General features: G+C 38.0%; 1 protein-coding gene across 2 annotated transcripts; it reads left to right on the top strand.

The window, feature by feature from the left end:
* The first annotated feature begins 1,267 nt into the window (after positions 1-1,267).
* Positions 1,268-21,638, top strand: tgm2b (transglutaminase 2b). 2 transcript variants are annotated; one of them, XM_047348038.1, is made up of 13 exons: positions 1,268-1,463; positions 5,296-5,475; positions 6,909-7,127; positions 7,377-7,495; positions 7,815-7,943; positions 8,112-8,289; positions 8,415-8,547; positions 8,669-8,772; positions 8,853-9,092; positions 16,784-17,059; positions 17,154-17,314; positions 20,194-20,330; positions 20,696-21,638. In XM_047348038.1, the coding sequence occupies exons 1-13, from the start codon at positions 1,283-1,285 to the stop codon at positions 20,844-20,846; spliced, it is 2,208 nt and encodes a 735-aa protein (XP_047203994.1). In that variant the 5' UTR covers positions 1,268-1,282; the 3' UTR covers positions 20,847-21,638. The 2 variants fall into 2 exon arrangements, with proteins under 2 accessions (XP_047203994.1, XP_047203995.1); XM_047348039.1 differs by lacking the exons at positions 20,194-20,330; positions 20,696-21,638 and adding an exon at positions 19,069-19,934.
* Positions 21,639-22,851: the final 1,213 nt, after the last annotated feature.

Here is a 22,851-nt window from a genome sequence, read left to right as displayed (position 1 = left end):
CCACTAGAAAATACAAGTTTACGGATCTGGCTTGCAGAGCTAATTGCTCGTGACAAACCCAAGTAAAAAAAAAAAAACAGTTTTGTTTCATATTTGCTTTATATCTCCAGAACCTCCTAGCTTAAACCATATGGCAGTGGATAATATGGGGTTTTGACGAAAATTCAGAATGAAAGACTCACCTTCACCGCCTCCACCTTGATAATAGGCTACTGCCTAAACCACAAAGCCATGGTGTGCATCAGTGATTATTTGAGTTAAGTCCTTGGTTTGGCTGATTTGTTTCCTTTGACAAATAGTCACCACACAAAATAATCATACAGCATCCCACTCATACTGTCAATTTTTGAGAACGCTGTATGCTGAGTTTTGGACCCTAGAAAACAAATCGTTTATTGTCCCATTCCCATACAAGGGCGAGCGATATCACTGCCTACTAATGAAAATGCTGGGGAATGGCTATGGACTACAAGTACTTCGCTGTCGTGCCGGGTCTGCTTCCGTATTCTGATCTACCGGAAGTAACAAAAATTACTCTGTGAACGTTGTGAATGGTAAAACTGAAATGGTAAAAATGGAGGCGCTAAAATCAAGGAGGCGAATAAAAACAGGCAAAGTTAAATTTGATAACCTTAATATTTATAACATTAATATTTATCATGTTATTATTTTAATGATACCTAAATTCACAGATTCTAATTTTCATAGAGCCGATATTATTTACAAGTTGGTTTTTATGGCACTCAATTTGACTATGTTCAGTATATAACACCTTCATTTCATTTCAGGCTAATTTTTGTTACTTTGACCCTTCATAACTTTGTGTTAGTGTCATTAAAATATTTGTTTAAATCCAGTGGAGTTTGTAAAGAGAGTAACGGATATTTAAATGTGTGACACTAGAATTTCTATGAATAAATAATTATTGCAGTTGATTTTTTTTCCCTTAAAATTGTACTCATAAAGAATTATTTATTTGAATAGCGGACTGTAAAAAACACACCTTCAAGGTTCTTTTGAGAGGTATTACAGGAAATATTACAGGAAATTAAAGAGACATAATCTCCTCTTATAATAAATTCTTACTCATTTAATCCCCTAATTTTATGTTCTCACTCATGTTTGCTTCATTTTTATAAATGTTTGCTTTATATGCAGATCAAACCCCAGAGAGTAAAAGTTTTTTTCAGAACGTGTTTGGAGCCGAGTGTTTTCCATGGAAAAAGCAGGTGGGCAGAGTTTATAGTATTTGACGGGAAAGAGGTGGTCGGATCACGTATTCATGTACAAACAGTACCCCCGCCGCTTTGAGGAGGGTCGTGTCACACCCCCTCTGACTGGTTCAAGGAGGGTTACAAATAAGACCGAGAAACAGCCGACAGGCACCGCTTTCTGCACTGAGCAGGACATTCATTCAAACAAAACCTCAAACTTTGAAAGCACCGCAGCAGTCATGGCACAAGGTAAGAAGGTGCAGCGGAAAACTTTGGTTTACTCCAAATTAAACTGGTTGGTAGTAAGAGATGCCATTAGCCTCGATGGCTTAGGATGCGTTTAAATATTTTGTTTTGTTTTAATAATTGCAAACGTAAAGGTATACTGGCTAACGCTGATTAGTTAATCCGAGACACTGCAGACAGGATTTTGCTTTATTGATGTCTTTACGGTTTTTAAATGTTTTAATTTAGCCGTAATCTTTTGAAGTGCAAGCGCATGTGGATTTGAAGTGAACATTTGCAGTGTAATTAAGTTGAAAATGTCCACGTACAGTTTAAACCAGAGCTACATATTGTAATAAAAGATACATAACCCTTTTTTTTTTCTTACTGTCAGACATTAAGTCAGACCAAGCCTTGACTATTTTTTTTCAGAATTACCACAATTATTTCTGCTTGTCAGAACTCAAATAGATCCACATACAATGAACTAAAATGTTGTGAAAAAGCCTATCAGAAGATTACAAAGCCATGACATCATCTTCTGGGTTTTCCCAAATTGTTCAAAGGCATAGTGATCTTAGTGTGTAGAAACGTCTGAACTTGGAAAAAAAAAAACTCTGTCTCTGATTATTTCCATATTTTGGAGTTTGCTGTTGGGAGTTTTAAACTGCAACTTTTCTAAATTCATAATGTAGGTAGCTCTACTACATGAATGGGTCATGCATGTGTGCCTTAAGGTGTCTTAAGGTTGAAATGTTATCTTTTTTTTTGTTTGTTTTGTTTTCCTCTATGACTACAAACATATTTTAAGCTGTTTATTTTATTGCTTTAACTTGTTTGCTTGTTTGAGTTCTCATATCCAAAGTTGGGCTGTAACCCTGCTGCCTCTTCACCCACTTCCTGCTGCCTGCAGGTACTACATTTTTCTGACCAGTGGAGTTTACTTAACATTTTAATTTTTCTTTATTTGCCTCAGTCATCTCAGAATGAATCTTCAATAAGCCTTGGATATTCCCATGGCTCTACCAAAGGACTAGCTGTTGCTCTTTGCAAACAGAACATTGAAATGAAGTCATTTATACCTTGTTAGCGAGCAGAAACATAGCAGGCACCACCAGATGTTGTGAAGCAAGCTCCACGAATAAAGAACTCTGCTCTTGACTAGAAAATAATGATAAAATGACAGATCTCAGATTTAGTTTTATTTAATATAATACTTTTATGGATAACTAGTCTTTTATACTTTTTAGGTTTTGATTTGTTGCGCAAGTCATGTTCTTGAAATTTGCACATGCATTTTAAAACGTGTAATTCTTTATGAACTCCTGTTGCTTTGTAACAGTGTTTCTTATTTAGCTGCCTGCTTAAGACTCACAAAGGTATCTTACTGTCATCAAGCATGTCCTCTAAGTAAGCACATTCTGTATGGATCCAGTCCAGCAGCACAGAGCTGGAAGGAAAGGTCTTTATGCCAACATATAAAACCATATAGAAATATTTCAGCCCGATGTTTAAGTAGATAACATTTGCTATGGGACTATAATAGCAGCTGAGAACAGGTGCAGCTCCACAGAGTTTCCACTAAATGACTCTATATTTAAAGGCGCACAGACTCCAGAATGATTTACTTTAGACCCCAGTGGAGGTATTTAGAAATCTTCGAAGAGCAAGCCCCAATGTTTGTCTTTCACCCAGGCGTCAAGCTAAAAAAAGATGTAAATAGAAACTTTTTCATAGGGTTTTGGACACTTTCTTGTTGAAAGTAAATGTTTTACGTCACCAGAGAACCTCTGAAAAGCAAAGAGAATTTGTTTTTCTTCCTTTTTGTACATTTATTCATACTGGAGCAACTCATTTTTAGTCAACAAGTTGTTGCTAAACACCCTTACACCAACTTAAATGACACCTATTTTCCACATGAATAGAACATTCATTTTTTAATTTAAAAGTGCCTGCGGTGGAGACCTGGTGTCAGAGTGGGTGTTACCTGTGGTACTGAAAACTTCTTTCACATCAGAGCCTTTGCATGTTTGTATTTCCTGCATTAAAGTAGTGTTTGCGGTCCCTGCTTCCACGTTAGGTCATCTTTATTTAAATTTCCCATTAAGGCTCATCTTGAACTCAGTGTTGCTGGTGACAGAGACCCTTTGTGTTATGGGGTCAGGGTTTAATTAGTGAGAGGAATGGCATAGGCGGACATGGTGAAAAAAGCCAGGGAGTCTCAGGAATCTCTCCCTCTGGAATGTATTCTACAGGTAAGTCTCCCTACAATTTTTGCCTGCAAGTGGAGGATGCACCCGGTTCAACTTTGTATCACATGTGAACTATCTGGCATTCAGTGCTTGTGTTGTAGTGTTGTGTTTTTTTTTTTTTTTTTATTACTAACAGCGGGCATAAATCTCTTCAGAAAGTTAGGCATCTGTTTCTCATTCCAATTTCAGACATTATGTTCTTAAACCTTGAAGCGTGTCTACATATGTTATTAATTGAGTTGGTCACTCTTAAAACTTCTGGGTAAAAAACAACCCAATTTGGTTTGATTTACTAACATAGCCTTGGGTCAAACATGGACCACTCCAGTTCTAAGGTTGATTTAACACAAAAAAATTGGGTTGTGGGTTAAAATTGCCCATATTTAACGGTACTGCTACCAAAGGGTGGGTTAAAAAGAATAGCCAATAACTTTAATTACTAAACAAGTAACATATTATTGCCACTTTGTCTTTCCAGGGCCATGTGGGTGGAGGTGGGTGGGAGTTTGGTGCCTGTCTCCAATGGCCAATTGGTGAGAGGTGGGAGGACACTTTGGACAGGTCACCAGGTCATAACAGAGACTCAGGAAAGACAACTATGTCCAGTAGTGGAAATTAGCAACCACCACTGGACAACAGTGGCTAAATTTATAAAGTTGTAAATTTGTTCAAGAAAGAGTTGTCAGTTTCTCCAGCTGACATATTGACAACAAAGCGCTTAGAAAAAACAAAACTTCAGTCAATATTGTTGAAGTAGTCTGTTGCTGCGTAATACCACCACTTTTTGTAAATTACAAAAATACCTATAGGGAACTGATAGGTGGAGTTTTTTTTTACAACTTTTACAAAAACAATAAATTAATTATTCCAATTAAATGTGGGTTCTTTTCCTATCAAAGTTCTAAAGGTATGTTTATTAATCACACAGTTGTGGAAGCTTTTAGATGAAAGAATGTGTTTTCTTTGTAAAATTTGGAATTAAGAAAGAAAAGAGAAAAAAAAAAAGAATTTTGAAAGATACATAAACAAAGGGATTTAATTAGGCCCTAAAACCCAAGTAAATATGCATAGGTTATAGGATGTCATTTCTTTTACAGTACAGTTCATTTACAGAATTAAGACTTGATGCCCATATGATTTTTTTTATGTAAAACTCACATAATTGCTTAGGGCAAGATAAATATGATTTAAAGATTTAAATTTTGTAAAGTCTATTTACAGCAAACCATTCTTGTCCAGATGTTTTCTCTATAAGAGGTTGGGAAATACCTGTTCTATTCATCTTAGATGTTCTATTCAAGTAAGATATAGAAAAAACAGATTCTACTTGTCCTTCTACAAGATATGCAGATGCTGTACTAACATGTCTGTATTTATTTTTGGACAAAAATTAAAGGGTCCATGACTCCTGACTAATTCCTGAAAATTTTCCCCCCCCGAATTTACCTGAAGCAGCAGGAAGCCTTTGTGGCGATGTTTTTGTGCAACTAGGTTTAGTCCTTGACATCATTACCTCATTTACGTTTCAAGAGAAGATTGTTACACCAGGTTTTGTATATGGGGAGAAGTTGTCTTGTGATTGGGCTGTTTGCTTTTTTTTTAAGCTTTGGACATTGAACGGTGGAACCTGGAGTGTTTGTTCAACAACACTGACCATCGCACTGACCTCAACGGAGTAGATCGACTCATCGTGAGGAGAGGCCAACTATTCACCATCAGCCTGTATCTGCGGTCTGGACGTTACCAGCCAGGCATCAGCTCTCTTGACTTCATTGCAGAAACAGGTACAAAGTCTTTGGATTTTAATAGTTCCATTATTAAATTAATTTTAAATATAGATTACATACAAATGTATTCTTTCTCATTAGTGGCCAGGAGCTATCTATTTATTTGCATGTGAAATTGTATCAGAAAGTCACAAGAAAAGCATCCAGGGAACGTCTTCTCATTCAGAAAGTCAGTGCACTCAGCCACCTATTACTGGGTGTGTTTGTTTATGTTACTGTCCTTTTCCTCTATTCAGAGTTGAAGAGGGAAAGGGAGCAGCATTGTTAAAGGAACAGGGAGCACCCTAGTTCAGACATGAAGGGTGCAGCTAATGGCTTTCAGTTTTCATCTGTAGCACATTTTGCTGTATTTCCACTGTTAACTTCAAGCCCTCCTACATTTTTTCTGTGCAACTGTAATCAAGCCCTTCTATTATTGTTGGCAACCGTAAATCTTGCATTACGCTTGTCTTCAGGATAAAAACGCAAAAAACTGTCTCTTGCAAAAAGTCTGTTAAGGCAACAGTTGCACACCATCCAATTCAACACTGATAACAGGATAGGTTGCTGGCCAGAAGGGAAGTATGTGTATAATCACAGATAAATAAGAGCAGGCTTTAAAACACAAGCATGTTTTGATAGATTTATAAGGGGCCTCCAGGCCAGAAAAGATAAGGCAATACAAAGGCATTAAGTTTCATTAGTTGACAACACTGGGGGAAGATATTCCAGAGTTTTTTGGAGCTTAGTGGATAAGCTTTTATTTATTTCACAGTTGTGCTGTAAACGCATGTCTGAACAGAGTCAGATATGTTTAAACCTTAGAAATTGGGGCAACTGTATTTTGACTGTCTAGTTTAAGTTTAAATACACTCATCATGGGCATGAATGTCATGTTAATTTTGGGATTTTATTGATGCATTAGAATTTTATCCTGGATGTAATAATGACTTAATATATAGCTTCATACAGCAAGAATTAGGTGCACAAGTTAGAATTTGTTGTGGATTTTACTAGTTTGAAACCAAAGAGGTTCATAATTAAATATGTAGGCCTAAATACATACATACACCCGCACTAATAAGTACTTAAAGGTAACCTAAAGTGAGGCATAGGAACCAAACACTTTTTATGTGGACAAGCTTCTGGTATAATTCAGGTTGCACATTTGACCACTGTTCTCAAAATAAATGATAGAATTCATTTCATTTGATTGGTTACCAGGCGCAGAGCTGACCTTAATTGTATTCTACTAATTTTCAATGGGGAATGGGTTAGTGTAATTTAGTGTAGTTTAAAGGATTAAAGTTAGCCTGTTTCATCTCATCTGAAGCCAGTTTTGATGTGTATTTGGGATGTCGAAAGGCAAATGCAAATGCAAACATTTTTCAAGTATTGCTCGAAGATTTGGTTTCTTCCTTCCACCTTACTACTTTCTTGGTTAAATGCAGGTCCTCATCCCTCTGACCAGTATGGCACCAGGGCCCGTTTTGGTCTCTCTTCTAATATTGACACTTCCACCTGGAGCGCTGCAGTAACCAGCCCTCCTGGGGAGATGCTGGCCCTGTCTATCTGCTCTTCTCCCAAAGCTCCGATTGGCCGCTACACCCTCAACCTGGGCCAGTCACGGAGCATTGAGTTCATTCTTCTGTTTAATCCCTGGTGTCCAGGTGGGTAAATACACCTTCTGAGTGGAGATGTGTGTAAAGGAGAGGATCTTGTGGAGATGATCAGGTTACACACCAGCATGTGTTAAAGATTAGAGAACAGAGCTTAACAAATTATGTAGAATGATTGTCAAAATTTGGTACATTAATTATTGCTTTATATTAAGCAGCATTTTGAGAAATTATTTCAAACAAAAGAACATCAGTTTGGACTTGCATTGGGACATTAATTGTGTTGTGTCTTGGCAACAGCGGATGAGGTGTATATGGACAATGAGCAGAGTCTGGCAGAGTATGTGCTGGCTCAGGATGGGATCATCTTTCGAGGCAGCAGCAAACACACCATACCCACTCCCTGGAATTTTGGCCAGGTACCAACACCAATACTCATACTGTCAGCCTCTCTTTATCAACATAAAGAATCAATGAGATGAGCCAGGATTTTGTCAGAGTGTTGAATGAGCTTGAGTAGAACTCATTAGGATAAGAGGGAAATATGCTCCTATCGGATAACCTATAAAATTCCGTAAACACTTCCAAGCCTATGTGTGTATGAATTGTCCTGGTTTTATGGCTACATTCTTACACTTTTTGCATTGGGAACATATTCAGCTTGGCTTTGTTTTCTGACATCTACAGTAGACCTTGTTACATGCAAACATATATTGAGTGTTTTTGTTGCATTTGCAGTTCGAAAGTGGAATCCTGGATATTTGTCTGAGGATTCTGGACATGAATCCTAAATGTCTGCGTAATCCTGGAAAAGACTACTCAGGGAGAAGAAACCCTGTCTATGTAACCCGAGTGCTGAGTGCCATGGTATGACTAAATACTCCTCTCCTTTTATTATATATAAATATATAAGTACTGTATACCTTTCTCTTTTAATATAGTCATTTTCTCAACAATAAACATTACATGACATGTAAAGTATTATATTTCATATGTGAAACACTTTTTGATCCTTTCTTGTTTGTTGTCTGGCAGGTGAACTGCAATGACGATAAAGGGGTGTTGCTGGGAAAATGGTCAGACGGATATGAAGGAGGCGTCAGTCCCTTGTTTTGGCGTGGCAGTGTGGAGATTCTGCGGAACTGGGACACACAAGCCTGTCAGCCTGTTCGCTACGGACAGTGCTGGGTGTTTGCTGCCGTCGCCTGCTCGGGTAACATAGGATGGGCTAAGTCTGGCGTCCTGTTTGGAAAAAATCACACATTATTTTTGTCTAGCAGACCCAAAACAACATATCACCCAGTTAAAACATGACATTTTTATCTTATTTTGTGTTAGTTTCCAGAGCGCTGGGCATTCCCTGCCGAGTCATAACTAACTATCTGTCTGCCCACGACACCAACAGTAACCTGGTGATTGAGCGTTACGTTAATGAAAATGGGGAACTCATTCAATCCAGAGAAATGATCTGGTTAGACTTTACTTACATTATATTCAACAAGTGATTTACAGTGTTATGAGCACTCATTGATAAAGACGGCACTGATTAGCTCACAACAAAGCAAATATATCAGGATTTTATATATCTGCAGGAATTATCACTGCTGGGTGGAAAGCTGGATGACAAGGCCAGACCTCAACCCTGACTTTGACGGCTGGCAGGCTAGTGACCCCACTCCCCAGGAGAAGAGTGAAGGTACTACTCTTTAAATGAGTATATATAGTAAAACGAGTATGATCTGTCATTCAATGCTGACATTTTACCCTTGGTCTCAGGAGTGTATTGCTGCGGCCCCATCCCTGTCAGGGCTATCAAGGAAGGAGAGCTTACCTTCAAGTACGACGCCCCATTTGTTTTTGCTGAGGTCAACGCTGATGTTGTCACATTCATGAAGAAAAAAGACGGCAGCACTTCCGAAGTCACCTCGAGTGGATTGGTTGGCCAGAAGATCAGCACCAAGAGTGTTGGCAATGACACCAGAGAGGACATCACTCACCTCTACAAGTACCCTGAAGGTACCAAACCAAATGTGCCACACTAAATTACTCAATAATCCTTTATACATGTTATTGTTTAAAAAAAAGGACATAAATATATTCAAAAAGATAGGTAAGGAAATGTATTCCAAATTATTCATATGTATATGCATTAATAAAAACAATTGAACATAATTTAAAATAACATTTCTATTCATAAATTATAAACATTTAAAATTATTATATCTTAAAATAATCTAGAATTATTTTAGCATTTAATTACTTCATGTATCTGGTGCTGCAAAATAATTGTTTCTGGATGCAATAAATAAAATTGCAATAAACAAATATTTTAAGTTTAATTATTAGGAATGATATATTTTGTGAATTTATAAATGAAAACAACCACAAAGACCCACCTGTTTGGATTGTCTTTTTTCTCTGTATGAATAGTGCAATATAAATACATTTGCCTTGCATTGGCACAAATGCATGGTTGTTGTCACCAAGGAAATAAGTTTTTAGGTTTAGAGGCAAAGTTTGCTTGGAAAGCTTTTTTTTCTTCTTGATAAATTTAATCATTTGGAGCCGAAATTTTGTAATTAGTGCCTGTTTTACAATCTGAATTGTTTAACTTTGATTAAAAAAAAGCAAAAACTAAAATAGTCTGTGAGGAGTTGATGCGTAGACAGTTGTAACACCTTTTTATAAGATATACATATTTTGTTAAAATACACTTAAATCTAACAATAACTACAAAACTATGTTCTCTCCTCCTGCTTTACTGTTTGCACCTATTAAATGCACTTGATTAGCCGATTGTTGCCAGCATGTGTGACTATAAATCAGATGTTTTAGGAGTGTGTGTTAATGCCATGGTAGAATGAAATGAGGAGTGTCACAGGAAAGCATCTGGTGGAGCCCATAAATCTGGGAGGGGTTGTAAGGTCATTTGAAAAGAATTTGAAATCCATCCTTTTAGAGTAAGGAAGAAATTTCACAAGTGGTAAAAACACAGTTGCCAATCTTCTTAATAGATGACATTTGAGCAAGTTTACACCAAGGTGAAACCATGTGGTACTCTGAGAAATGCTCAGAGAAACTGAAAAACTCCCAAGAGGAAGATCTATGGATGTACAGGTACCGTAGCTTATAGCCCCAACATTTAATGGAAACTCTTGAAAAAGACATGTAAAAAACTTGTAAATAAATTCATCTATTCCAGCGGCTTAATCTCAGACTCAAAACTGAAGGAAAAATCCTTTGGTTTAAGTACATTTATTAGGTTTAAAAAAAAATCTCTAGTGCTACATATTATTGGCACCGATATAAACAAATGTCAGTGGATGTTTGTTATCCATACTTTATGTGTTGGTTGATTAGAGTTTCTAGGAACTTCTAAGTAGAAATCCATGACTTCATGTTTCATTTTAGTATAAATGTGAGAAAAAGCCACTTTTCTCATTACGACTCTTGAAAATGGGAAACGTAAGAGAACATGCCATTCAAAAAAGGTTGATGTGTTTGATCTCAATAAGTTAGGAAGTGGCTACCAGAAAATAAACCTGTCTTTATTTACATTCAGGGCAACAACTGAAAAGTTTCATATAACCGACAAACAAGCTTGACAAAGATAGATACTATCAACATGGCAACTGGTTGTTTTGCAGAAAATATTTTCTGCCCTACTATCACAAATGTAAACGTACATTCATCTTCTATACCGCTTACTCCATAGTGGGTCACGGGGGAGCTGGGCCCTATCTCCAGCAGTCTACAGGCAAGAGGCAGGGTACACCCTGGACAGGTCACCAATCCATCGCAGGGCAACACAGAGACATACAGCACAAACAACCATGCACACACTCATTCCAAATTTAGACAGATCAATTAACCTAGCAGTCATGTTTTTGGACTGTAGGAGGAAGCCAGAGTACCCGGTGAGAATCCACGCATGCATGGGGAGAACATGCAAATTCCATGGAGAAAGACCCCCGGGCGGGAGTCGAACCCAGGACCTTCAAGCTGCAAGGCAAAGGCAACAGTGCTATCAACTGTGGCCACCGTGCAGCCCCATAAACATTTGTAACATAGTTTACTAAATTCTACGACATTTTAGTTTCATCTGACACTGAGTCTTTCAAGAAAAATACACCAGGTGACTATAGTCTTTTTGTTCAACATCTTTTTATTATTTTAATACAAACAACACAAAAACAATAACAAGAACACAACACAAAACTCCCTCCCAACCCACCCCTCCTACACCTGATCAATGATTCCAAAATGTATCCATCTTGTACTCATAAGACAGCCAAAGCCAGTTTCAGCTTTGTGCAGAAATGATACACCAGCATTTGACCATTACACAAATTTATTTGCTGAAATTCCTTCAACATAAGACATAAATGGTTGCCAAATATCATAGAATTTTGTAACAGATGCCCTGACTCCATCTACAAAGAATGAGTCTCCTGGCCATTAAAAAACAGAAAGCTAACATAATCTCCTGATTATTGCTGACGGAAACATCTGCAGGGCCCACCCCAAAAAGAGAGATGAATGGTGATGGATGCATAGTTTGTCCAAATATTCCTGAGAAAGTGTCAAAAATAGATTACCAATACCCATGCAGCCTTGGACAAGTCCAGAACGTATGTAAAAATGTAGCTGGAGATTGACGTCCACGTCCCGTCCAAACTTGCACACTTTGCCCTTGGACCAATGCAGTGATGTACCACCTTGAATTGGACTATTGCATGCCTTAGACATATTGAGGAAGAATGAATATTTTGAACAACCTTTTGCCAAACAGAGTCTGTTATGGATTCCTCCAGGTCCATCTCCCACCTGTATTTCAAAGAGTCCTCATTATATGAACTGAGCAATGTACAAACTCTGCTCATGGAACGTTTTGTGTCAGGCTTCCATTCCAGAATCTTATCCACAAGAGAAGTGGTAGGACATAGAGGAAAACACCCAGATTACAAAATGTCTCAATTGCAAGTACCTGAAGAAATGTGATTTTTGAATATCAAATTTCTGTACCAGCTGCTCAAAAGAGGCAAACGTATTATCTACATAGAGATCATATAATGACTTTATGCCTTTTAGACCTTAAGCATTGAAAGCTGAATCTATCAAGGAGGGGGCAAACATGTGATTATTTAATACTGGAGCAGCCAGGAACAACTCTGTACTCTTAAAAGGCCTCCTACACTGGTTCCAGATTTTTACTGTGTGGGATACGACTGGGTTAGATGTATAGGAAGCCACTGATTGTTTAAAGGCTAACTGGGAACAGAGTAAAGCAGGGAGAGAACTAGATGTGATTGAATTCCTTTCCAAGATTACCCAAGCTGGAACAGGAGTGTCCTCCAACCAATACAATAAGGTTCTAATATTGGCCGCCCAGTAATAATACATGAAGTTAGGGAATGACATGCTTCCAAGATTACGGGGCAGCTGCAGCATCTTACTGCCAATTCGTGGATGTTTTTTATTCCAAATAAATGTTGATAACTCGCTGTTCAAGTTGGAAAAGAAAGATTTAGTAAGGAACACTGGCACGTTCTGGAATAAATAAATTTGGGCAGTATTGTCATTTTAATCGAGTTGATTCTACACCCAAGGGATAGAGGCAGGGATGCCTACTTAGCAATGTCCCCCCTAAGATCCACCCGTAGAGGGAGATAGTTTGCCTTATAGAGGTCCTTATGCCTACGAGTTATCCAAATACCCAGGTATTTATATTTATTAGAACAAATTTTAAAAGGAACAGGGCCTATGTGCTTCCCCTCCACTGAGGTCACAGGCAACAGCTCACTTTTTTGAAAATTAACCTTATAGCCAGATATCTTCCCATATTTTTGAAGTAAGATAAGCAACTCGGGAATACTAGATGACGGGTCTGAAATATACAAAAGTGTATCATCAGCATATATGGAGATTTTATGTTCAGTACCAAACCGATTTATACCCTTAATTTCCGGATCGACCCACAAAGCCCCCGCAAGTGGTTCAATTGCAATTGCAGATAAAAGTGGCGAGAGTGGACACCCCTGACTCATGCAACGTTTTAATTCAAAATAGCTGGATAAATTACTCTTAGTGCGAACAGCCACCATTAGCGAGGTATATATCAACTTCACCCATGAAATAAATTTAGAGCCAAAATTGAACACCTCCAAGGTCTTAAAGAGGTAGTTCCACTCCACCCAGTCAAACGCTTTCTCTGCATCTCATAAAAGTAAAACCTCATCACAAGTATGACCGGGTGGGGCGGGAGTGTACAACACGTCCAACAGTCGCCTAATATTGAAGAAAGACTGGCGATTTTTCATAAAATCTGTCTGGTCAGAATTTTGTAACAGATTGTGTGGACAATCCGTTCAATTCGTTTTGCCAATATTTTTGTAAGAATTTTAACATCGGTGTTTAGGAGTGATATCGAGCGATATGAACTGCAGTTTAATGGGTCTTTCTCTTTCTTAAATAACAGTGAGATTATGGCTTGATGCATAGACAATGGTAATAATTGCGTGGCCAAAGATTCCTCAAAAACTGATAATAATAAAGGAGAGAGTAGGTCTGAAAATTCCTTAAAAAATTCCGTGAGGAAGCCATCTGGGTTACATTTTACATGGTTTTAATTGCAGAGATTATTTCTTCTTGAGAAAGATCTTTCTCCAGCTCGTTAGACAGGTTGGGACTTACCAAAGGGAATCTGACATCCCTAAAAAAATCTTCTAATTCAACTGGGCTAAATAATGACTCAGAGGTATATAAAGACCGGTAAAATTTGCTGAAACAATCATTAATTCCAGCATTGTTGCAACATTTAACGCCTTGAACATCATTTATTGCAGCGATATCCTGGCCAGCCGAGCGCTGCCGTAGCTGCTGCGCAAGTAGGCACCCAGCCTTCTCACCATGCTCGTAATAGCCATACCTAAATTTGGAAAATAAATACGCAGCCTGCCGAGTAGATAGGATGTTAAATTCAGTTTGTAGTAATGTACGTTTCTTCAGTAAATCTTATGAGGCAGATTGGCTGTATTCCCTGTCTAGCTGCAAAATCTCATCTGTTAACAGTTTTAGCCGCTCCAGGCTTTTTTTATTTGCAGAGTAAGAAATGACTTGAGCCCTTAAGTAGGCCTTCAGTGACTCCCATACGGTGCCAGAAGGCATTCCCGGTGTTCGATTAACATCAATGAAAAATTTTATTTCTGACGAGAGCATTTTGACAAAGTCTTCATCGGATAAGAGTATAGGATTAAGTCGCCAAGGCCGATAGACCAATTGTGTGACCAGGACATTCAAATTCATTATAAGAGGGCCATGGTCAGAAATGACTATGGCTCACTCAAGGCAAAATCCGTTTATCAAGAAGAAAGTATCCGTGAGTAAGTCTTATGAACAGGGAAGAAGAACGTGTAAGATCTTGAGATTGGATTTCGAAAACGCAACACGTCTACCACACCATAAGTTCTAAGAAATGAGTTAAATGACTGGGCAGATTTAGAAAGACTTATTTTACCCACTGTGCTACGATCAAAAGATGATAGCACACAGTTCAAATCTCCCCCAATTATAAGATTATGTGTTGAAATGTTAGGCAATTTTGAAAAAAAGGTATTATAGAACATGTGATCATCCCAGTTTGGTGCATAAACTGAGGCTAAAATAACCGGAAGTGCAAATAACTTTCCCACCACAATAACATAACGTCCAGCACTGTCTGCATGTTCACTAGATACTGTAAATTGTACCTGCTTACTAATTAAGATTGCGACCCCTCTCGATTTAGAAATTAGATTGATACACCTGACCAGACCATCGCCAGCTCAAATACATATATTCTGCTACCTGCACATGGGTCTCCTGTAGAAAAGCAATATTAGCATCAAATCGTCTCAAATGTGTCATAATTTTCCTAAATTTAACTGGGCCGTTGAGTGATTTCACATTTCACACCCAGTTAACTGTGTGACTGTTAACAAGACTATTAGTATTAGAACTGATCATCTATGGCCAATTAGACTGTAATATGATGCACACAAACCATCACAAGAAGATACTTGACAAATAACACTCTTAAAACGGACAGATCCGGTGTAGTCCCGCCTCCCTCTCCTGGATAAACAAGGAGAACACAACAAACAGGAAATCCACACATTCGTGCTTGCATTGGGGAACATAGCAACCTGGCTGGGCTCCCGCCACGCCCAGGTAGCAGTAGAAAACAAATAAGTTTTCGAAAAAAAAGAAAAACGTGTCCTCGATTTAAAAACACTTATATTCTTGTATGTACTTTGCAATGTAAATAAAACATAAGATACATCCTTAACCATGGTGTAAACAGAAACTTTGTAAGTCTCACATAATCCTATATTTGTCACCTGAAGTAATGACTGAAGTTAAATCAAAATGTCCGCTGAATATTGCAGTCTCCTATGATTGCCAGAAAAACTTGCTCCGAAGGGTGACTTTTCCGGATAACTGGGCGGACTCCATCATATGTTTCTCTCACTCCCTTGAATGCACGTTTGAAAATGGCGGTTGTTTTTTTTTTAAGCTGGTTGACTCTTACGGCTGGCCGTGCCCACAGCCAATAAGTGAACAGCTGTTTGTTCACGTCATGTACAGTACGACTCAGCCTCGGCCCTGCTAAGAATGATGTACCTATATTCTGAAATTACAGTAATGGAAATGCTCGCGAAGCGAGCCGAGTCGGGCCAAGTTGAGCCATCGGAAAAGGGGCATAAAGTTCTCACTGATCCTCTTAGTTCAGTATGAGAAATGGATGAGGTCTTATCTATTACCAGGCGGGTCCCTCTCGAAGGCAGAGTTGGAATTAGTTTCACACCACAGGTTATATGAAGTACAGTGAAGGTTCTATCCACAACAGAAGAGTCCAGAGAATTCTGCTAGGGCCAATGTGTATTAGAAGTCTCTATTTAGTTCATATATTTGGCTAAGGCTCATATACTCTACAGACAAAGTTACCTTTACCTCACGCAAAAATGCTAACATGGTAACTCGCGATTAGCATCACACTTCTATGCACTTCAACATATAGCTTTAGCACAAAAATCATATACATCAAGTACTCACTCATTACAAGGTTAAACAGTCCAAAACAGGAACGTAGACTCTGCATCCATTTTTAGACCGTTTTCAACTGAGCTTCATTTCTCAGCTTCCTTCTGGCAAAACCTAGCAGCCGAATGTTGTACACCTGGATGGTTTTACTGTTGTCTCACTTAAGTTCCACCCTCACATGTGATTGGACATTAGGTTTACATCAAGTAATAAATTAAAAGAAAATACAAGATTGACAGCACAACAAGTTAGATTGTGGACAGAGCCCGCATTTAAGACATATATATTTTAATCAAGCTTTCAGCAAACACAAACAGTATGTTGCCAAAACTAAACAGCAACACCTTCTGTTGCTCAAAACAGTTTTTACCTATTTATGAACACTTCTAACAGATAAATGAACTAGATTTTATTGTGCTTTTAACTACAGTTACTGCATTTTAATTCAGCTTTAATATATTTGCAACATATGTAGAATTATAAATGGCAGTGATAGCATTTAAGTTTTAGCCCTATTAGTTTGAAAAGAATATTACAGGCTGGGCTACACTAATAAATTATGATTTAAAATGTTTTGTAGTTTGGATCACAAGCTCCTGTGACTCATTTTGCGTTTATATTCCCAGGATCTGATGAAGAGCGGGAAGCTTTCAAGAAAGCCAACCACCAAAACAAGCTTCTCCAGGAGAAGCCGGAGCTAGGCCTCCACATCACTATCAAAGTTACATCTGACATGAGGAAAGGCTGCGACTTTGACGTGTTTGCTGTCGTTACCAACAACACAGAAGCGGAGAGGAAGTGTCGCCTGGTGTTTGGGTCCTGCGCTGTGTCCTACAATGGATTTCTGGGAGGAAACTGTGGTTTTAAAGACCTGCTCAACGTTCAGCTTTCACCAGGAGCAGGTAAGCTAGGTCACCATGTGAGGAGTGCACAGGAATATCTCTGGAATTATGCTTATTGTATTTATACCAAAATATTTTGTGTGTGGTGTTCTAGAGAGACGTGTTCCACTAAGGCTGAATTACTCAAAGTATGGGGACCAAGTCACAGAGGACAACCTAATTCGCCTGGCAGCTCTACTGATGGACTACTCCACAGGAGAAGCACAACTTGCAATGAGAAACATTGTACTGGACAATCCTGAAATCAAAGTAAAAGTGAGTACAGCTGCAACATTAGGTGCACATTGAAGGTTGTTGCTGACCTATATTTTCAAATCCCTTAGAGGTTGAGTGTGCATTTGTATTAAGTCATCTAAGTCAAAACTTTGTGGCCTTAGGGTATATCAGTACTATCTTTGTATATAAACTCACCATGTTTAACAGTAGTGTGTTCAGGATGGTATACATTAATAGTTTTCCACCACATTGTGTATTGCGTTTAGGCCAAAAGGTTCCTATTCAGTCTTAAGTGACCAGACAACCATCTTTAACATGTTTGCTGTTTCTCTAACATGGCCTCCTCAAACTGGAAAATAAAACCTTTTTATTGTTTTTTCTCAACATTGGCTTTCTCCTTGCTACTCTTCCATAAAGGCGATACATCTGAAGTGCATAACTACCAACTACAATATATTCTCGTACTTTAGCTGTGAATTTCTGGAGTACGTCCAGAGTTACTATGGGCCTCTTGGCTGCTTCTCTGATTAATGCTCTCAAGCCCATCCTGCTAGTATAGGTGGGTGGCCATTGTGGTAGGTTTGCAGATGTGCCATACTCTTTACAATTTTGTATGATAGATGTGAGATCTTCAAAGTTTGGAATATTGATATTGTTCTCCTTGGCCTGTGCGCTGTGCTCCTTGGTCTTCATGATACTGTTTGTTCACTACTTTTTTCTAACAAACATCTGAGGCCTTCATAGAACAGCTGCATTTATAGTGAGATTAAATAACAAACAGGTGGACTCCATTTACTAATTATCTAACATTTTAAGGTAACTGATTGCCTTGGATTCATTTAGAAGTATCAGAGTGAAGGGGCTGAATACAAATGCATGCCACACATTTCAACCTTTTATTTGTAAATATGTATCAGTTTTCTTCCACTTCATTGTGTTGTGCTACTTTGTGTTGGTTTGTATTATCTGGGCTTAGCGTCCAGATTATACAAACTGAAATCTGTGGTTGTAGCGTGAAAAATGTGTAAACGTTGAAGGACTGTGAATTCTTTTGTAAAGCACTGTAAATGAAAATGGTAATTAGCAAGCATGATTTCAACAGATCAAAAGCAATACAGACTTTAAGGTGAAGTGGAGCAAAACTGAAGAGTGATTTTAAGGTATTGTTGTGGAATGTGTTTGGAGCTGGAGCTGAGTGGGAAGCTAAAGGGGTTAAGTTGGGTTAAACAGAAGAAATAGTTATAGGGGTGAACATAATTTGTTGATGCAATGATATTTAAATTGCAAATCTAAGCTTTTAATGCTGTGATTAAGAGCTAAATAGTTACTATGCAGTTCTATGGTGGTTGAAGTTTGATCTGGCAATGACTGAGAAAGAAGCCAGAGTAAATATGCAGCTGAGTATCAGGTATGCAGTTTGATTGCTCAGAAGTGTCGTGCTCACATAAAAACACACAGAGACTATGGAGCTGTGAAAGATGACAGAAAGTTCAGAGACACAAGTTATGAGTTACTGCATTGAAGACTACTAATTTATGTTTTGTCCTTCTGACTCCTCAAACAGTTGTAATCCAAGCATGAACCTTTCTATGAAACAGTCCTTCTTTGGTGTTCTTTGACTCCAGTTGTTTTTTATGTCACCTTTTTATGTCAAACATTTTAAGGTGGCTCACTATTACTTGTGAACATACTGCATTATGCATATTTGGCTCTTTAATGATCTTTGTTGACTGACAGTTCATGTTTTCGTTGTCCAATGAGCTAACCCCCCCCACTGACTTCCCTTTTCTTAGAGGTATTGCTCAAACCAGCTCTCCATCCAACGGGTCCGGACTTCCCTAAACCTGGAGGAACTTGCCTAACAGGCTCACTGAAAGTTGGTGTCGGGAAATGACTCGCCTAGCCCCTGACAGCTTTCATCCAAAAGTCTCGCCCTTCTTCAACTGGAGGCCCGGGTGACCGAGTAGCCCTTCGCGGTCATCCTCACCTTGCACAGTCACTTTTGTTCACGGCTGCTCATTCCCTATTTTACAACTGGCACTTGGTATATGGACTAGGATAATTTTAGTAGCTCGGCACGAGCTTCAAGGACACTGTTTTATCTTATTTGACTAAGGCAACCGTTAAAAACCTCCTATAATATATTAGGACCAAACAACAAGACTTTTTACTACAACTTACAAATGTACTTCTAAAGCTTTGTATCAGTCAGACAATGTTATGCACCAACATTGCTACCTTACAGTAAACAGGAATCGGATGTTTTTTTATTTGGATTTTATGAATGATTAATTAATTGTGATATGGGTGGTATTTAAACAGTTATGTTTTTTAAATTTAAATTAAAAATATGAAGTCTAGCATGCATGTTATTCAGAACCAGTGACTCAGTTTTAAGTCTTTTTGGGGTATGTCTCAAACAGTGTTGCTCAGTCACATTGGATGGAGAGCCTCTGTGAACTTAATTTTTTAAGTCTTGCTAAACATTAGCAATTGCATTTAGGTGTCAACTTTGACTAGGCCATTCTGAAACATGGCAATGCATGAATCTAACACAAAGGCAGGCTCTATTTACTAATTACGTGCCATCTGAAGGAAATGGGTTGCAGTGAATTTTCATTCATGTATCAAAGAGTAAAGGAGGATGAATAGAAATACACATCTCACGTTCAGATTTTTATTTGTAAAAAAACGTTTTAGGACCATAAGTTCATCTCACAATTATGTGCTATTTTGTGTTGGCCGTTCACATAAAAACCTAGTTCACATAAAAACCTAGTAAAAGACTCTGAAGATCTTAGTTGTAATATGACAAAATGTGCATTGAGAATGTCAGCAATTTATTACTGTGGCTGAAACTGAACTTAGGTATAAATAATATGGGACTTTAATCAAAATAAAGTGGTTGTTTCCTGCAGATTCTGGGTGAACCAAAGGAGAACCGGAAGTTGGCTGCAGAAATTAGCATCCAGAACCCTCTACCAGAGCCGCTGGATAACTGCTGCTTCAGCATTGAGGGGGCCAACCTGACTGGGGCCAACATCATCTCTGAAAGGTTGTTTGAATTCACTGTTGTCCACCTGTACCTGCCATGACTAAAGTAACATCAAAATTTAATTAAAGCAAAAAGTCATCCCTGTGTAACATGGAAGGGTTGTAACTGTTTTCCTTCCAAATGTTTATAATATATTCCCCCTGCCTATACAGGATAGAAGACTATATGTGCAGACAGGAGATCATTTGGCTTTTTGTCCAGAGCAGTTCAAAGACTGCTGCACCATCTGCATTACCTCCATAGATAGTCAGAAATATCAGTTCTCTGTCTGTAGCAATTTATCTTTGAAATGTTTATGCAATCTGAGTACCGCAAGTCTACAAGCAACCTCAAGAGAAGTAATATTTAAATATTTACTTCTACAGGTTGGACTGCACAGTGGGACCTGGGGAAGATGCCAAAGTTAAAATCTACTTCACCCCGACCCGTTCTGGGTTGAGAAAGCTGGTCGTCGACTTCGATAGCAACAAGCTGTGTCACGTCAAGGGCTACAGGAATGTCATTATTGGAAAATAAATGTTTTACAGACTTGCAGATGGACACATTTTCAGTCTATTCCTGATAAAGCTGATTAAAGATGTAGTCCGTAACTTTTCTTAAATAAAAAGTATTTTGAAATCTAACTATTTTTGCCCCCCCTGCTCCCCTTTCCCACCTGAAGCAGCTGAAAGCCTTGCCTCATATACACACGCGCACAAGCAGGCCAAGCAGTGTGACTGAATGCATAATGGCATTCAGTCAAAAAATACAAACAATATCCTACACTATACTAATAACTTAGCCTACATTACATATAATGTAAGATGAATCCCCTTTCGTTCCCCTCCATTCTCTTCCACAGTTAACTTGATGTTCAAACTACTGATTAACATTACATGTAATGTTGTTCTGGTGAGCATGAAATCTAGCCTGGTGTATTGGCCTATTGTACACGCAGCATATTGTACTTTTAAAAGCATCTCCTTTGTAAATATATATATATATATATATATATTTATATATATATATATAATCAGTCAGATTAAATTCCCAAAAATACAGCTTGATATAATCTTGATTTTGGACAGTACAATCAAATTCAAGGGTGCAGAACATTTTATAATGTACATGGGAGCAATAGTTTCACCAATGACTCCATCCAGGAAAGAGACACACCTAAACTCTGAAGGACCTCAACAGGAGTTGTTATGATCCTAGGGTGTTAGATTATGGTTTTCATTTGTGTTTATATTCTCTCTACTCCATCTTGTTCTGCCTGTTACTCTGCCTAAATTTCTTGTTATTTTTAATAAACCTTTGTAATGCTTATCCTATGTTCCTGTCTTCACTTGGCTCTGACTTCAAAACTACAACTCAAGTACAGAAGTACTTTATATGAAAAGGCAATAAAGTAAGAACCAGATTTGCGGTTACTTTTGTAACAGAGAGCACAACTTAAATTTTCATGTATTTTAAGATCTTAATAAACAAATATTACACATAAATCCTAGACTCTTTGTTAAACTGACTGATAAATGAGCAAATATAAGCTACTTTTTTCAATATTATTTTACATTTTACATTCTTTGCTAAATGCCCCCACTTTTTTTTAAATTATTTTTTATCTTATAGTAGTTGTGCTCAGTGTCAAAGGCATAAAGAAAATTCTTCTTCAGCAGCAGTTACAGGGAACACCATCAGTATACACTTTTATACAATAGTGGTTTTTAAGATCGGTGATGTGGGTCTTTGCTCAGAGGGAACTGTGTTACGGTTCTCACTAATGCCTTAAAAGGGTTTTGTCAGTTGTGCAGCACTTATGTTTTGTGGTGTCACCCTGTGTTATGCAGTTTAAGCACTAATAAAAATGTCTCCACACACTAATGATGAGTTCCATTTGTACTTAGAAGTCGGATGGCTTTCAAAATGGCTTGCTACTTGCATCAGTAGTAGAAAAAAAATTCTTACTTTGACTGTTTTTAGCAGTTCTTTAATATTTATGTAACATTTAGTCAGCTGTACACTTACTAATTTTCAGTGTTTATAAGACGATATGTTTAAATGTTCTTTATATGCCGGAAATACCGTGCAGTGTTATTGTTATATTTGTAAGACTGTTGTTGTAGTTACTAGTAATGTGAACAAAAACAAGCAGGAAACTAGAACTCTACAGCACGTAGATGATGTAAACTCCAATTTCCGAGGTTAATGGAACGCAGCATAATGACTAAGAAGCAAACTTCTGTTTAGCACTGAATTTAAGGACCATTTAAACTGTTTCTAATGACTGGAATTTTTTATCATCTCTAATTAAAAATCTAAAAAGTCTAGGCTGGTGAAAGAAACCAGATTTTGTTTTTATATTTAAAAGATAGGTCTCACCGAGGTGGGTGTTTACAAAAGTACAGCCATTGCTTTTAAGAACTAGTGTATTTCTTTATGTGCCTCCAAGACTATCAGTAACAAATTCAGAATCCTCCTGACGTTTTATTCACTAGGTGTACAACAGCAGTATGTTTAGTTATTGTAGTATAGTTCCCAG

The sequence above is a fragment of the Girardinichthys multiradiatus genome, chromosome 20, assembly GCF_021462225.1.
Source record: "Girardinichthys multiradiatus isolate DD_20200921_A chromosome 20, DD_fGirMul_XY1, whole genome shotgun sequence".
Taxonomy (NCBI): domain Eukaryota; kingdom Metazoa; phylum Chordata; class Actinopteri; order Cyprinodontiformes; family Goodeidae; genus Girardinichthys; species Girardinichthys multiradiatus.
The sequence above is the reverse complement of the archived record's forward strand: the minus strand, read 5'-3'. Positions and strand labels throughout refer to the sequence as shown.